Source organism: Centroberyx affinis, unplaced genomic scaffold, assembly GCF_046629955.1.
Source record: "Centroberyx affinis isolate AG114_WGS23_722 - 3 ecotype Tasmania unplaced genomic scaffold, CSIRO-AGI_Caff_v1 ptg003327l_1, whole genome shotgun sequence".
Classification (NCBI taxonomy): Eukaryota; Metazoa; Chordata; class Actinopteri; order Beryciformes; family Berycidae; genus Centroberyx; species Centroberyx affinis.
This window is the reverse complement of record NW_027281328.1, coordinates 232,394-249,598: the sequence shown is the minus strand read 5'-3', so window position 1 is coordinate 249,598 and position 17,205 is coordinate 232,394. Positions and strand designations below refer to the sequence as shown.

The following is a 17,205-nucleotide window of genomic DNA, read 5'->3' as shown; positions in this document are numbered from 1 at the left end:
TAACCATAGTTATTTTTCATAAGGGGACCGTGCACACACTGTGCAAACCCATGGAAGGACACACCTACACAAACACACACTCACACACATACATAGACATACACACAGACATATGCAGCTATATACACTGGAAGGAGTAATTAAAATGACTCGTGATCAACGTTCAAAACATTCCTGCTTATTTTTTCAGTGGTATTGTTTATGGAATAAAAGCTAATGGGTTGTTTTATAGGATGGGAGTGTGTTTGATGTGGTGGGGAGGCAGCTGGAAGACATCAGTGTGGGACTGAGGGAGTGGGAGTCTGTATACACAGGGATATACAACTGATTTGCCCTAAAGACAGAGTGTGTGTGTGGGGGGGGAGCTCCTGTTACGTAACTTTGTAGTAATGGATACACCTGTTGAACACTGTTTACCTGATCCAGCTGTACGTTCTCTCTTTCTGTCTTTTTTTTTTTGCTAAGAGAAGAGTAGACCAGACGAATGACAAAGCAACAGAGGAATTTAATTAGTTTTAGGTAAGGGGAATGTGACTTTAGCTGGGCAACACATCTCGGAACATTCTTTGATGTTACTTTTGTGTTATCTGCTTCAAAGAAAATAGCAGAGCATTTTTCAGCCATCTATAACATCAACAGTTAACATCAAGTTTTGTTGTCAGTCCCTCAGAATCAAAGAGCAAGGGCTTCTTTCTAGAGCCGCCATTTTGCACCGATGTTTAACAATCATGCAGGGAGAAATCCATCGTAGAAGAGTAGCCTCAACAGACCAGAATGCAATGCAGCCACAAGACATGCTCTTGCTCCGCTACTACTATCACTACTGCTCTCTCCACCTACACATACTGTATAACCGACAGCTGAAAGCAACACCCTTTCTCTGGGGGTTGTCAAAAGGCATTCTGGGAAATCTGGGAAATTCTGTGGGAAATCTGTAACTGATGCAGAAGTAGATTAGGTAGATTTCAAAACAACTCCTGGAATAGCATTGAACATCACAGATTGATGACACATAACAGTGTAAGAGTATCCGGGAGTAGAGTTGCCTTTAATGGTGCTGATCCCAAACCTGTAGTATGTTTTTTTTTCAGTAACAGCAGTGGCTGGCCACAAGAGGGGAGTGCTGGGCAGATGTTGGCAGAGTGGGATTTAGATTTCACTGGATGTGGATGGAGATTTAGCTGTAAAGAGTTGTGGCAAGGAATATTAGAAGTGATCAAGGGCATACAGGTAAAAACCTATAAAGACTCCCAGTCCCTTAACATTTGTAATACAGTCCCTAATTCAGGCCACTATAATTGACATCCCTAGACTTTGATACACACACACACACACACGCAAACTCACACATAAAAACTGACACACACACTTACAAAGGTAGATTCCCTAATCCTGTCCCGAGGCCCTGCTTATGGTCACCGTGACAACCACTTTCCCTGACGACAACTATTCCCTGACAACGGCATTCCTTTACACAAATGCCCTTTAATGTACGGATGTGCACACACACATACATACATGCACACACACACACACACACAGACACACACACACATTGACTCATTGCCTCCTTTGAGCTCCCTGCCTCCCTCCCTTGACAATGACGCATGCCTTGATCACACACACATACACATTAAAATGTATCTAGGGCATGTTTGCCATGTTGTTTTGCATCTCATAGGTGATACAGGGTACAGAGAGTCCAACACACACACGCACACACACACACACACACACACACTACCGTAGTGCACTCTGACTCTCATAGCTCTGTGATGGATGAGATAGTGAGCTCTCTGAGTACTCTACTAGCACAAATGTAATGGGTGTGGTTCTGATGGGGCTGCATTAAGAGGCAACATCTCTCTCGGAGCGTTTTTATCGAGGATCCTCTTACACTCCGCGTCGGAAAGCTCGAGTGACATCACACACTCGCACTCCTTTTCTTCCTTTTCCTTGTCTCTCGCACGCAGACACATTTACACACACACACACACACCCCCACACACACACACACACATATACTGTACATGTACACGCTCGCGCTCAGATCCGTAAATACCAAGACACTCCTCTTGCTCTTTAAGCGCTGAATCGATTCCTCTCCAAGAAAAACGAGGGGTCGTAAATTCTTTCTATCCAGCAGCTCTCTCCCCTTCCTCACATGCTCCCCCGGTCAGTAAATCTGTCTTTTATTGGGGGCTTTTTATCTTTCCAGCAGTTCTCTGCATCTCTGCCTCTATCTTTTGCTACGTGTCTTCGCCTCATGTTCTTCATCCCCCCCACCCCTTCCCTCCCCTCCCTCTTCCTCCTTCCCTCCATCCCATTTCTACTGGGGGATCTCACTTCGGTATCCGCGGATGTGAGCCACATGCTACACAGTGGTATTCTTAATGTCCTTTGTCTCCCTTGACCTCGTTTTAGACGGATCCCATCGATTCACGGGCTCCGGGAGTGCCGCCGTTGATTGACGGCGAAGGTCATGACATCATCAGTGCGGGAAACGCGGGAGGGAATATTCAGCGAGCGCAAAGGCAGTCGCGGCAAATGTTATGCCTAGTCTCTCTGAGAAAGAGTAGGCACATTCACCTGTATGGAATAAGAAGGAATATGTGTCATCGCCGGTGCTAGGAGGACTGTCCGACACCGTTAGATATGTTCATTAGTAGGAATAGAAGGGTGGATGGAGAGGAGAGGGGAGGAATACAGAAATGAGGGAAGGAGGAAGATGAGGGGTGACAGTGAGGGTGTGTGTGTGTGTTGGGGGTGGGGGGGTGAAGATGTTGGAGTGGGGCTGGGAGAAAATGGAAGCGAGGAAGAGGAGGGTAGAGGGGGAAAGAAAGGGCAAAAGGAGAAAAAGTGTGATAGAGGTTTAGCTCTTCAGACACATATTCCTTCTTATTCCATACAGGTGAATGTGCCTACTCTTTCTCAGAGAGACTAGGCATAACATTTGCCGCGACTGCCTTTGCGCTCGCTGAATATTCCCTCCCGCGTTTCCTCCTTTCAGCGCTCCGGCATTTGGCGGAAGCGCCGTTGCATCAGTGGAATTCCCCATCATGCCTGTCTGCAACTCACCCATCTGGGTCAGCATCTGTATTTCCTCTAAGCGGAGCTGGAATGTTCTCATCGGAAAGCAGGCTTTCATCTGTCTGACTGGTTGAGCGGCATATATTCTGCTCTTTCTTGTTTTTGCTTGTATTGATGTGTGCGTTCAGGCGTGTGTGTGTGTGTGTGTGCGTGTGTGTGCGTGTGTGTACAGGTGGGCTGCAGCCCTGTCAAAGCTAAGGTGCCAGACAGGAGGAGCTCTACCTGTGAAGATCAGTTGAATTATTGAGCGCCCCTTCGCTGCTTCTAGTTTCCCCTTCATCTCACTGTTTTTTTTCCCTCGTTCCTTCACACAAGCACCGCTGATATAATGATCTCTTCTTGTCACCGGTTGTGAATGTGTGTGACCGTAGCGGGGGGGGGGATCTGCGTTTGCTCCATCACCTCACTGTGTGGACAGGATCCGTCACCGGTGTTTATAATGGTTTGCAATAAAGACAAGTGATCACCGCTCACTCAAGGAGGAATTAGGGGGAGGTGTAGAATGGAAGTGTGCCGTTAAACGTGAAAGAAAGACAGTGTGTGAACGGTTTGCTGAGCTATATGATGAAGATGATAATAATAATGAGGGATAACAAGCGTGCGTGTGTGTGTGTGTGTGTGTGTGTGTGTGTGTTTTCACCTCTCCTACATGAGAGGGAGTGAGAGAGTGCCGTGTGAATGCTCAGCTAGGGAGCAGAGCGATCGGAGAGGGAGAGAGTGGGAGGGGCACTCGCGTACACACACTTAATCACACACACACATCCACACACACACACACGCGCGGTAGTGAGCTTCTCAGTGCGGGACGCTGCCGTTGCTTCAGCAGCTGGATGTACAGGACTGGAAGTGTGTCAGCTAGGGGGAATAGGACTGAACTTACTGTGTGTTTGTGTGTGTGTTAATAGCATTTTTTGCATGCTGGTTGTGTGTGTGTGTGTGATAGTATAGTGAGGGAATGGTGTCAGTGGGTCTTTAGCACGCATACTGTATATCGGGGTGTGTGTGTGTGCGTGGAGACAGGTCTGAATCAGCAGGAATGATTTGACAGGGATTTCAAGAGCGCATAATTGACTTTGACTCAGGGTGTGTGTGTGTGTGTGTGTGTTAATTCTGGAGGAGTGTGTGAGACTGTGGGAGGACTTAAGAGAGGAAAAAAAGGCATCCGGATGTCATGTTGCGCGACCTGTCTTGCCGCGGGACAGTAGACCCCCTCTAGGGGCTTCGGGACGACCCTAATATGGGGAACAGCGTCCAGAGGAAGAAGGTCCAGACGGAGAAGAGCGCCTCCTCCTCCCCCTCGTCCCCGAGCCCCGGCCGGGAAAAACCCAGAGGCTTCTGGCTGTTCGGACGTCCAGACAAGCAGAAGACAGGTAAGATGAGAGCGGGATGCCTGGAGGGGGCGGCTGGCTAAGAGAATGAGTTTAGAGTGTTGCTCTCTCTGTGTAGCTGCTGGCGTTTTTGGCTGCTTGGAACAATAGAGAGTGTGTGTGTGTTGATGGGTTTGTGGTGACGGAGTGTGACAGCATGTCGTAAATGTTTATTCACAAGTCTGCGCTTCCAAGATTGACTGTTGAGTGACTGTTTTAGTTTTATTTGCGCAGATCTGACTTGAGTTTTGAGATTAAAACCAGGTGAACTAGAACTGTAGGTATCACTAAAAACATGCATTTGGATATGTGTGTCTATGTGTGTCTGTGTGTGTGTGTGTGTGTGTGTGTGTGTGTGTGTGTGTGTGTGTGTGTGTGTGTGCGGTCATGTGTATGTGTACATTAGTTCCTACAGTAAGCTGTTTGGATTCAGGGGGACAATATTCCCATGCTGACTTTACCTTAGTCAGCTTCAAGGTTTCCTGCTTATTGCACAAGTGTGCAGAGGAGGGTTTGTGTGTGTGTGTGTATGTGTGTGTGTGCATGTGTGTGTGTGTGTATGTGTGTGTCAGTGTTTGGTTTCTTTTTGTTCCGGTGGGTTGTTTCTTCTGCTGACAGATGAGTTGGGGTGACAGAGTGCAAGAGGATTTCAGAGTTAAGAGAGTTTGGTTCTCTGCTGTCTTTGCACAACCATGCCACAGTATGTATGTGTGTGTGTGTGTGTGTGTGTGTGTGTGTGTGTGATCCTGTGTGTGTGTGTGTGTGTCTGTTATTGTATGATCCTGTGAGTGATTATTGTAGGAGCAATGGGAAACAGTGCCAAGCCTGTCCCATGCTGATTACTGTCTGTGTTGACTGTCCCTGAAGCAACGAAACAGCAGACAAACAGGTTTCACACACTCACACTGACTCAGACAGTCAGATTGTCTGATAGACAGAGTCAGGCAGTGAGATTTGTATTACACAAGGCTGTACCCTCCCACTCCTGTTGACATTTCTCATTGTTTCCCACGGGATTTGTTTTCTACTTGTGATTCTGTCGCTTCTCACCCAGGACTGTTGTTTTCTACTTTTTGTCATTTCTGTGTAGCTGACATAATCTCCTTCCATCTCTGAGGTTATTGACAAAACAGTGAAATTTATGGCAGAAAACTCTTCTGGACGCAAGGTCTATTTTTACTAGCTCTAAGTGAAAAAGATCCTTAAAAAGATCCTCTGTACACTTAGATCCATGCAATTTACATTTATTAGGCCAAGATTTCAGTCTACACGAGATTCATCAGAGCATAAGACCTTCATCTAAAAGACCTTCATCATGCTCTAATGAGGGTTTGTAAGCATGCTCTTTCACTTGGACTGTGATCAGTTGACACGAGCTTGGTTTCCATCCAAGTCATTTTTATGCAAATTATAATGAGAGTCGAAATGACAAAATTCAATAAAATGTCCTCAGTTTTAATGCTGACTTCAGGCAGAATTTTCTTTTTTTCTCTCTCTCTTTTTTCTGATAAAGATATTTAATAAATAGAAATGGAAAAACGTGTTGAATAGATGCTGATGTAGTGATGTTTGTCCATAAAATGTCCACCATGACCTACCAGAAATCCACGTTGTTGCTCCCATGTATAAGACACTTGTCATGGCTGTATGGCTATTACTTGGTGTATTGGAATATTGCCAAGTGCATTTCTTCAGCATGAAATATGACCCACATAAGTTGACACCAAAGAACAATAACAACTTGCCCAATACTAATCAGTTCTTGAAAGACTCTTTCTGTTTTTCTTGTGGATGAGTTTTCTGATGTAGTTACATCCTACACCCTAATTATATTGGAAACGCACCTTTTTCATATTGTCTGCTTTGTGACATTTCAAAAGTTTGCTTTTGAGCAACTCTTGTTTCACTAACATGGCTGGAATCTGCGCATGTGATGGCATGTCTCATCCATTGGTCCCCGATGCTAATGGTTACCATGGGAACGGGTGACCCCTCTGAACCCTGTTTGTTAATGGTATGGAGGTATGCAACAGACACACAGACTGAAACGAGACAGGCTAGCGGAGGAAACTCTGTTATCGGAATATCAGGACGGTGTGTGTGTGTGTGCGTGTGTGTGTGTGTGTGTGTGTGTGTGTGTGTGTGCGTGTGATCCTCTTCTTCTCTTGAGTTGCCCTCTCCTGTATTCACTGCCTCATTCATGGGGAGTTTATTCAGAAACTTGGGGTGTGAATGCATTCCTACATTCCATCCGATCTCCTTACGCATGGACACCCATCCAGCACACACACACACACACACACACACACACACACTTTCTCAGAGCGTGTTGAAAAGCGGTGCATCGCAAGTTTGTGTTTATTTCAGGTGATTGTATGTTCTCCAAGCTGCATAATACCCAAAATAAAAGATAGAGAGGAGATAGAGAGGAAAGAGTGCATTGTTTGGTATAGAGAAAAAGGATAGATAATAGGGTAATGTCTTAACATTGTGTGTGCACACGTATTCATGTGTGTGTTAGTGTAGAGTAGGGTTGATGCTCTACCCCTCTAATTTGTCTCCATATTGACTTTATTTATAGACCAGTAAACCATAGCTAATGGATTAAACCCACAGCAAAGCTAACAACCACACAATGCACGGCCTCTCAGTCCTGCAGCTCACTGCAGCATAAAGTCTAGCAGGGTAATGAAACGTGCGAGCTGTGATCTCAACGACTAGAGCCCCGCTATCTCTCCCTGAAATATGTGTCATGTCTGTCTCATTCTGGCCCCGTTCCAAACCGGAGAGTCACACCCTTCACTGCGTCCTTCACAACACCTGAGAAGCTGCTTGTGCTGGGGACACACTGCAAGACTGAACAGACTGGGAAAAGACTGGATATCACACATGCAATGACAGCCTTTTGAAGATGTTTGTCTTCAAAAATCAGTCTCCTTCCATTAGTTAATTTGTTTGTCCATCACGCACAATGTTTCAGACACAGCTCGTTGGATTTTGATGAAACTTGGGGAAATAATGGATCTTACCATTGTGTTATCACATTTTCAAAATTACATTGAAACCCTAACCCAAGCCGATGAAGGGGCTACAGCTACAGGTAAAAACAAGTTAATTTGAAAATGAGGTAGAGACTGGAATCATACACAAATTTGTCGGGCCACGCATCCCCCAAATCTTGCGAAAACACGAGCTGTCGCGCTACAACAACACTTCTCTCACGCTCAACTCTCATTGGCTATTGCCCGTCTCTGAGTCATTGAACAGCTTACACTACAGGAGGACGTCAAAACTTCCATATTCATGTCCTTCCATATTCGAGACATAAAAATCAAACGTGTTGGAAATAATTGTGATGGTAGTAACTGGTCTGAAGCTTGAGTCCTTAATCCTCACACACTACTAGAGACTTGCACAGACTTGGTCCAATATTAAAAATCAGTGATGGCCAAATCATGGCTATAATCGGGCTATTAATCATGTAGTGTGACCCCAGTATTAGGGGACAGCCATATAGTCAAAACTCTGAGCTGAATTATCTTTCGTGGTTACTTTGCTCAAGGATGTTTACTCATGCCGGAGGAAATTTTCTACAAAAGTGGAATTAAGCCTGAACTTTGTTTCACCTGGCACAGTAGCGCCATCAATGCTAGTATCAATTAACAATGACCGGAGGCATTTTTTTCTGCACACAAACAGTGTAAAAAGATACAATGGGGTGTGCAGGGTTGAGACGTTGCCAGCTGAGCTCCGCCGTCACAAAGATGCCTATTCATCTGTCTGCTGCGAGCATGAACACAGCGGCTACAGTGGACAAGATTAGCTCACCATGAACTCACTTTGCCGCATACGCAGGTGGTCACCGACGCAGAGACACACACACACACACGAGCACACACACACACATACAAAGACAGACATACACTCCGTCTCTGCGCTGTCATTCCTTCATTCTTGAGGCCCTCTGAGGTTTTATGAAGCAGCTGGGTCCCCAGATGTTTCGTATTACCTTCTCATAACTGTCCTCTCTGCAGGGCAAACCGCAGCCGGCTTTGATCACGGGGTAGGCTTTCGTGCCCCCCCCCCCCCCCGGTCCGCCTCTGCAACAGGGCAGCGAGTGGTGTGTGTGTTCTCGAGATAAACCGTCCAATAAATTGTCCGTAAACCCCAAACTTACTGACATGCTCTCGAAATCCTCCTCCTCCTCCTCCTCTCTTTTGCCCTCATCTCTTCTCCACACGCTCCCCTCGCGCTCCCTCCTGCCTCACGTTAATGGAAGAGTGACTTGAGAGGCAATGAGGTGGGGGGGGGGGGGGGGGAGATGGCATTAAAAGTGACGGGAAAGAAGCTTACAAGAATCAGAGAAGAAAAGTAAAGGGAGAAGGTGACTGCACAGACAGAATATAATGGGGGGAGAAGTACAGAGAACGCAAGTATAGTTTGGGGAACAAGGCAGCAAGCAGATTCCGCAGCCGGTTTCATCACGGCCTTGTGCAGGGTGTGATATGTTCCATATTCCATTATCCTGCCGGGGAAGGCCTGCCTAAGCCTTTTGATTTCTGTAAGCGGGGCTAAGGCGCTCTCTTCTTGGGCCTCCTTTGAAGATCTCATTTACTGTGTGCCACTGTCAATGTCATGGGTTCCCCACAGAGGGCTTAGGCAACGCACAGCCAGGATAAAGAGAGGATGACTTTTCCTCCCTATGCTATCTCTCTCCCTCCCACGCCTCGCCCCCTGATCTTTTATGTTGTCTCTCTCTCTCTTCCTCATTCTGCATTGCATTGCCTCTCCTCTCCTTTTTTACACACAAGCTATACCTGCACGCACAGGAACATCTCGACGGTACGCATATATATATACCCCCTCATTCCCCTTCTTTTGCTTTCTTTTCTGCTTTCTTTTCTGCTCCCCCTCTTCCCCTACATCCAGACTCTTGTGCGCTGTATTTCCCACCACAAGAGACAACACAGTGGGTGGGGAGTGTGTGTGTGTGTGTGTGAGTTATTCTTAAGCCTAGTCTTTCATCCAGCCTCTGTCTTCTTACTTTCCTCTCCGTCCCTCCCGTCCCCTTTCTTCTCCGTCTCCGACTTTTCTGTTTTCTATTTTGTCTGCGCCGGAGACTAAGTACAGAGCGCCGCGTGTGTTGAAAGGCTCTGAAAGGCCCTGTCATTCACCGCTCCTCTTCTTCTTCCTGCAACAAGATGTTCTCAGGACCCCCGGGGGCCCCGTCTCGACGCTGCCCGCTTTAATTGTCGCCATGAATTTCGCACCTGTAACGTCATGTTCTGGCCTGTTACACCAAGGTGTCCCCATTCTCTACACATGAAGGGAGATCATTACCTTCTTCCTCTATCCCTTCTTCTCATGCAGCAAGAAGTGGGACTTTTGTTTTCTTCTCTCCAAATAGAAAGAGAAGTTTTGGCAGCATACAATTGTGGTTAGTCTGCATTTTCTGGTTCTAAATGTAGTGTGGGAATTTTTTTTCGCCGCTGAATGGCATCTCCGGAACACTTTCAAGTCTGGATCATTCCTTTCTAAATGATCCACAGCCCAATAGCAAGTCTCATGTGGGCAAAGAGAGGCTGCTTCATGTAAGTGTACATGTTTGTGTTTCCATGTGAACACTATGTGACGACCTGGCCCGAGTCTCACAGGAGCTGTAACTGGGGAAGAAATCCTGTTATTTCAGCCATGGTTAGGACCAGTGTTGGGCTTGTTACTCAAAAAAGTAACATATTACTCATTATATTACTCATTTCAAAAATGATATGATAACTTTACTTATTACTACCTGAAAGCAGCAATTCATTACACCACCCATTAGATTACTTTTGTTCTACACCCCAAGATTTGCGGTTACGTCCTGTCTTGCCTTCAAAAATTGGCATCTTTTTGCTCAATAAAGTAAAAGAAGTAGGAATACCTTCGGGAATAGTGGAGAAAGTCAACTTTTCTGTCATTTCCCATCTAAACTGTGAGGACGATGCCTAATTTGACAAAAACAAATCAGGGGAAGGAGTGGAATATAGTTCTAACTTCAATTTGATATTTACTGGGGGTGATAGAAAAGGTAATGACTTGTTTTTATGTGTAACTCTAATGGTATTACTGAAATTTAAATTTTAACTTCAGTAACATGTTTATTTACCACCCACCTGTGGTTATGATCAAGTGGTGGGTGGCCACGCTGCTGCTCATCTCTTGTAGCTTCAGTGTATCAGAGTGAGCTCTCTGTCTCCAGTATAAAGGGACGCAGTGTTTGGATTGCTCTGTAATGGGGCTCAGTCCAGTGGCTTCCTGCATCACCTAAATTGAGTTAAAGCATTAGACCACACTGTTAAACAGCCCACTGTATATGCATGCACACACACACACACACACACACAGAGCAGCAAGCTTGTCAGTCCGAAGGTCAATCTTTTAACTTTTTAACATGACTGGGATGTGATATTCATCATTCTGTAACAAGGACAAAATGATTATGATTTATTACCTATGTTAGACTTCATTTTCCAATTTGACTGTACCCGATCCAAAATTGGAAACTTGTGACATTCTTAGCTAAACACGCCCTGAGCAGTTGGAGAAGACACTGATACCAAATCTAAGATTGAACTCCACTGCAATTGAGTTATACATCAGTTAAATGGGCCTTTGCTGTCTCAAAGTGCTCATTCACATTTGTCTGACATCATGATGAAATAAATCAGTTTTGGAAAGCTGCTACAGTTGTTCTATGTTCTGTCTAGGACAAGACTGGGCGGGTTTTTGGAGGCTGATGCTTAAACAAATATTTTTCCATTGAAACGTCCGATAGTCGATATTTTGTGTCAATATTCAATGTAATTAAATTTGACAAATAATTGCAAATAATTACAAGGATTCAGTGTTTCCCTCAGAAACACTTGCAACACCATTGAAAGTCACACTAATGAAATTGTTTTAGGTGGGTCAGCAGCTCCTTAAGGCAGGGTGAGGCAGGGTTCACTGCAGGTTTTACACACTTTAACCCTGACCCTAACCCCTGAAGCTGTTGAGTGAAATCCTTCCACACCACACCCCAATGATTGCTCTGGTCAGATATCTGAAATAAAACTAATGATAACAAAAACATATTCACTAGCTGTGGTCAGGGAGGAACCTACATCCTATCAGAGGTCCTGTCCTGAACCGCAACAACATCGGTTATGTCATCTTACCAGCACCATGAGACCTTGGATTGATGGTAGGCGAAGAGGTTAGGCTCGACACAGCTGAGTATCTGTGCCAAGCAGATGGCGCGGGGCCGGTGCCAGCCTCTGCCTTTTTCGCCCCTCAGCAGTTGGCAACGGGTCGAGGCGAAACGCGCCGGCGTCTTTTCACGCAGATTTACATGTGTTTTGAAACAGATCGAAAAGGAGGCGCCTTGTTTACGAAAGGGAGGCTCAGTTCATTGGCCGTGCGTAACAGGATTTCACCGGGGGGAAGAGCGACAGTGTGTTTCTGCTGCTTTTAGTGAAGGCTCACAATGGGCAGAATGAGATGGTGATGGTGTTTTTCGGTGGGCAGCATGCATATGCACGAGCTAACACACACACACACACACACACACACAAAAAACACATTCTCTGTGTATCTTTCGCTCACATGCACACACGGTGGCTTGGTGCGTTTATGCTGCTGATGGAAAAACCTAATACTCTAAATGCCTGTGCGTTCATGCGTGTGTGTTTGTGAGTGTGTGTGAGTGTGTGTGTGTGTGTGTGTGTGTGTGTTTACATGTGCGATGCTTGCGCTGCCCATCTTGAACACAGCCAGCGTCTGTTCAAACCTAATCCGTTCGGTGTGATTCGGATGACAGAGTCAAACGAGCTTGTTGTGAATTTGCTCCCTTGTACCTCACAGCGCGGCATTCAGTAGATGGTTTTTTTTTCCATTTCAGCTCTCCTCCTTGCTTCTGATAAACACACTTCAGACTCAAACATTTCGATGTTGACAAAGGTTGTCAAGGGAGCGCTTCATCCTGAACACATATTTTTTCTATTTTCCATACAGCTCCTATATTCATTACCCTGTGTCAGAGCATTTTGTTGCTGAATTGCATGCGATGAATCCATTATATTGGAGATGGGGTCCATGTGCAGGAAAGAACAAGGGATGATTGTTGGTCGGATGAGTCGCTGTCTGGAAATCTTTAAAATCTCTATAACTTGGTTCCATTGGAGGCATAAGATGATGTAGATGACATTTCGGTTTAGCAGGAAGGTCAAACCCTGACATACGTTCTGATTCCACACTGAGACAAAGCAGACAGCGACATTTGATTTTGTGTCATTATTGCAATTGAGAAGGTCAAGGAGGTCGGGAGTTTGCACTGTTGCTAAACCCTGAAACTAATTTTCCCTGTGAAAACGCTGTCTTTATCTCAGTGGGAGTTTCTGCACGGTTTTATGGCGGTAATCCAGGCCTGATGCATCTTGGTCTGTGACAGCAAGGAAGAGACTCCGCTATCTTTTGCTCCGCCATCTATCAGTCTCAGTCAGCTCAAGTGAATCTCACGTGGACACAGTGATAGATAAGCAGATCCATAAACTCATCAACTCGTGACAGTTTTCACTGATGGGGAAGATTGATAGGGAGGAATTCTCATAAAATGACATCTTAGTGAAGCATAGTTGAGCATGTTTACTAAATGTTCACACACTGCAAAAAGTGTCCATTTTAAGAAGTCATTTAATCTGGTATTGGATCTTGCAATCTTATTTTGCTTTGAAAAAAAAGTGAAAAAATCTGTCATAGTATCAAATAGATGCATTTTCCCATAATATTCACCTTGTTTCAACACTTTTCTTGCCTCAAGTGTCATTTTCTTGATACTAGTGGAGTGATCTGCCTCATTCTGCCTTAGTGATAAAAATCCTGAATTAAGTGAAACTGTGTTAATTGGAAACAAGTGGAATCATCTCACCACAGTGGCAGAATGCTTCACTTTTTATTGAAAAATAAGACTAAATATGACACTGAATATGAGACCAAATTACTTGTTGAGATGGACATTTGTGCCCCTGTGTTTTCGTAGTTTCGTCCAGCTGAAACCAGAAGCGTCCTCGCAGCTTGAGGACAGATTGAGGATGTCCACACCTCAGTGAATTTTCGGTCTGACAGAGGAATCAGACCTGAGGCTGTCGGGCCTGTCCTGGTCTGCTTGGCTCTGTGCTTTTGACTGTTGCGGAAGCTGTAGGCCTCTCATTAACTCATCAATCATAATTAAATGAGACTGTTCGCCATTAGGGAGACATGGACTTGCCTCAAATAGCCCGCAATGCCCTTTTTTCTATTTTAGGCAGCCACTTCTGTTTCTGTTATGGACTGTCTGTCTGTGTCCAGTATGCTTTCTGACTACGCTGCAAAAAAATATCCATCTTAAAAAGGCATTTAAACTTAAAAAATCTTTTTTTTCTTAAAACAAGTGAAAAAATCTGCCATTGGGATGAAATAATTTCAATTATTTCCAATGCAAATCAACTTGTTTTCATAGTTTTGTTGGATCAAGTGTCATTTCCATGATACTAGTGTAGTGATCTGGCATTTTTCAAGATATTGACACTAGAATACTCATGAAACTGCATTGGAAACAAGTGGAATTGTCTCACCCTTCTGATAAAATGTTCCACTTGTGTTAAGATAAAAGACTAAAACAACTTTTTGCAGTATATGCTCTGTTTCTACTCTACTCCCTCTCTCTCTCTCTCTCTCTCTCTCTCTCCCTCTGTCTGTCTCTTTCTCAGGGTGGTTTTGGCTGGAGGCTTTCGGGTCTGGCTCTCTCTCTAATTTTCAAGGGTCACCCAGGGGACGCCCTCGCTCACTCCCACACACCAACCAGCAACAAATAGATTTATTATCTTGTTTTGCGACTGCGGATGAATGCAGCATTCTGTATGCATGTATCTGTATGGATGTTTACGGAGCGCATAGTTTTGCTCTCAAAATGCTGTTAGGTTTGAATGACACGCAGCGAAACAACTCCTCCTAAGCGGTAAAAAATCGCAATCCCCTTATTTGAGAAAGAGAGAAAGAGGGGGGAAGAGAGAGAGAGATCATTACAAAAAGAGTGGCAGTTGCTATTTTTATCCACTGTGGGTACAGCAGTAGCTAAGTTTAGCTCTCCGCTTGTGTGCCCTCCTGGCATCTGAGGGTCCCGAGGTTAGGAACATATCAGATAAATGATGCTTACATAAAAGAAGATTGTAGATATTGAGGGAGGGGAGACCATTAATTCACTTTTCCCACCCAGATTTCCTATGGATTCAAACCCGCAACCTTCCAGTCACAAGCTTGCTTCCCTAACCTTTAGGCTACTACCACCGTCTGTGACCTCTAATTGGTGTTCATCATAGGGAAACATCCATCAGTGTAAACAAAAATCGATTATATTTTCAGAAAATGCATTATTAATGTGTTTTGCTTCCTCTGAACAGCCTATTTTCATACAGCTTACATCAGTTTAGTACCACTTGATGATGTAAGACTTACTTGCAAATTAGATCAGATGGGTACACCCTCCACAACACCCCTGGTAATATGGATAGAAAGCCTACAGTAATACTATTGCCAGGCTGGTACTGTAATGTTTTTATCTACCGGCCACTGACTGATAGATTCCACTAGCCACTTTGTCTTAGAATAAGACCAGCCACAGTCAACATTTGGCTGGTGGCTGGTATTAATTTCCCACCCTGACTGTTACTGCAGACCTCTCTGTCTCTCTCTCTCTCTCTCTCTCTTTCTCTCTCTGACTTCCTCTCAATCTCTCCCTCTTTCTTTCCATCTCTGTAGAGGGAGGTAATGAAACTGCCAGAGCACAGCAAGAGAGGGTTAAAATGTGACCAACACTAAACCCCACAATGGCCTCAACACACAAACACGCATGTGTACACACACACACACACACACACACACACACACACACACACACACACACAGGCATCGTTATTTAGTTCATTGCTGTTCCCCTGATTTGTATTCTATGGCTACTGTGGTGGGCTTGAGTTATGAGCTCACCTGCCTAACACTGAGTAGTATAGTATTAACCAGGGAAAGGAGAGAGAGAGAGAGGGAGAGAGAGAGAGAGAGAGAGAGAGAGAGAGAGGCAGGCTAACCTCCATCCTCCATGAACATATCCAGTGGAATATCTCATGTTTCATGTACCTTGTTATGATATTATCATGCGCCCTCTGTTGCTCAGGATGAAATATTAACTGCAAGACTAGGCTCATTCATCATCATATCTACAGTATAAGATACAAGAGAGATTATGGTCATAGAGGAACACAAAAACTAAAAAAAACCTCACAAAAACATAAAACACAGCCTCGCTTGTCCTACAGGACCCTGGAGATGGTGGGAAGATTACAGTAGGAGGGGTGAAGACAGAAGGGCAGAGGGAAGAGGAGGGATGCTGAGGGAGGGCGAGGAAGGCAGCCTGACTCTGCGGCGGGCCGAGGAAATGGGAGGAAGGGAAGAGGGTACGGGGGCAGGGAGAGGACATAAATCACCAAGTACAGCACCTGTCATCACCCATGAACCACCTGCATTTCTGATTTCCTCTGGGCCGGGCGGAGAAAGAGAGATGAAGCGGGAACAAGAGAGAAAGAGAGCGGGGTGATTAGACATGACAAAGGAGGACGGAGAGGTCAATGACAGAAAGAAAGAGAGAGAGAGAGAGAGAGGGAGAAAGACAAGAGAGCCAATTTGGGATTTTGAATGACACACTCTCATAAAATCTTGTCAAATGAGCACGTACTCGTATTTCATGACCTCACGCTCATTTCATGAAATTTTCGGGGGAACCGCGGCCGAATGCGAGAGTCATCGAATCGCCTGGAAACAGTGAGAACAGAGAGAAACAAAAACTTAGGGAGGACAAAGCGGTCCCAAGCCTCCGTCTCAGACAAGCGCCTATTGTCGCCAAGTATTTCTCAGCCGCGGCGTTGGAGCCGAGCGATCCCGGGCCTCTGCCAGCGTGAAAAAAACACCTCAGGGCAAAACACTGCTCCCGCTTGGCAGGGAGGGAGTATCTTCATCTAGAGAAACGGCAGCCTCGGTTAAGGAAACAAATATCCTGCTCAAATCAACCTGCTGAACAATGTGCTGATTGAGAAAAGACTGTTGTTGTGTTGTGACACAGACTGAGGATCATTTCCCAGGTGCAGGAAGCGTTGCCTAAGCTCAGTGTCTGCTGTTTTTCTCAGCCAAGGAATGAGTCATTAGTTGGTGAAAGGAGTCCATTTGCATGTATTGGGTTTGACATATTGGATACATTGAGTCTATTTATCTATCTATCTATCTATCTATCTATCTATCTATCTGTCTATCTGTCTATCTATCTATCTCAGGCTGTTTGTGAGAAGAGTAAGACAATCCCGGGACATGAAGAGAATTATTGATCAGATCTGTTCCTCTGCAGAGATGATGCCTCAGACCGGGTTCCTGCAATAATTAATGATCGATAATTTCCTCTTTACCCTTGTTATTTGTTCTCATTTTAACCGGGCTTTTGCAGCTATGTTTACAGTCCTGCCTCTCTCTCTCTCTCTCTCTCCCTCCCACTCTTTCTTTCCTAGCTCTCTCCCTTTCTTATGAACACACACAGAGCGTGCACATGCTGACACACACACATGCACACACACACACACACACACACACACACACAGTGGCAGTCTTCATAGCCAGCCAGGCGTGAAGTGGAAACTCTGTTACTTCCCATGGT

The 17,205-nt window shown here is 45.1% G+C and overlaps 1 protein-coding gene across 4 annotated transcripts in view; it reads left to right on the top strand.

Moving 5' to 3' along the window:
- The first annotated feature begins 3,931 nt into the window (after positions 1 to 3,931).
- The window catches only part of nhsl3 (NHS like 3), a 28,170-nt gene continuing 14,896 nt past the window's right edge, over positions 3,932 to 17,205 (top strand). For all 4 annotated transcript variants that reach the window (XM_071538699.1, XM_071538698.1, XM_071538697.1 and 1 more), the window contains exon 1: positions 3,932 to 4,460. In XM_071538699.1, coding sequence (XP_071394800.1) covers positions 4,328 to 4,460 — 133 coding nt within the window. In that variant the 5' untranslated portion in view covers positions 3,932 to 4,327. The remainder of the gene's footprint in view (positions 4,461 to 17,205) is intronic.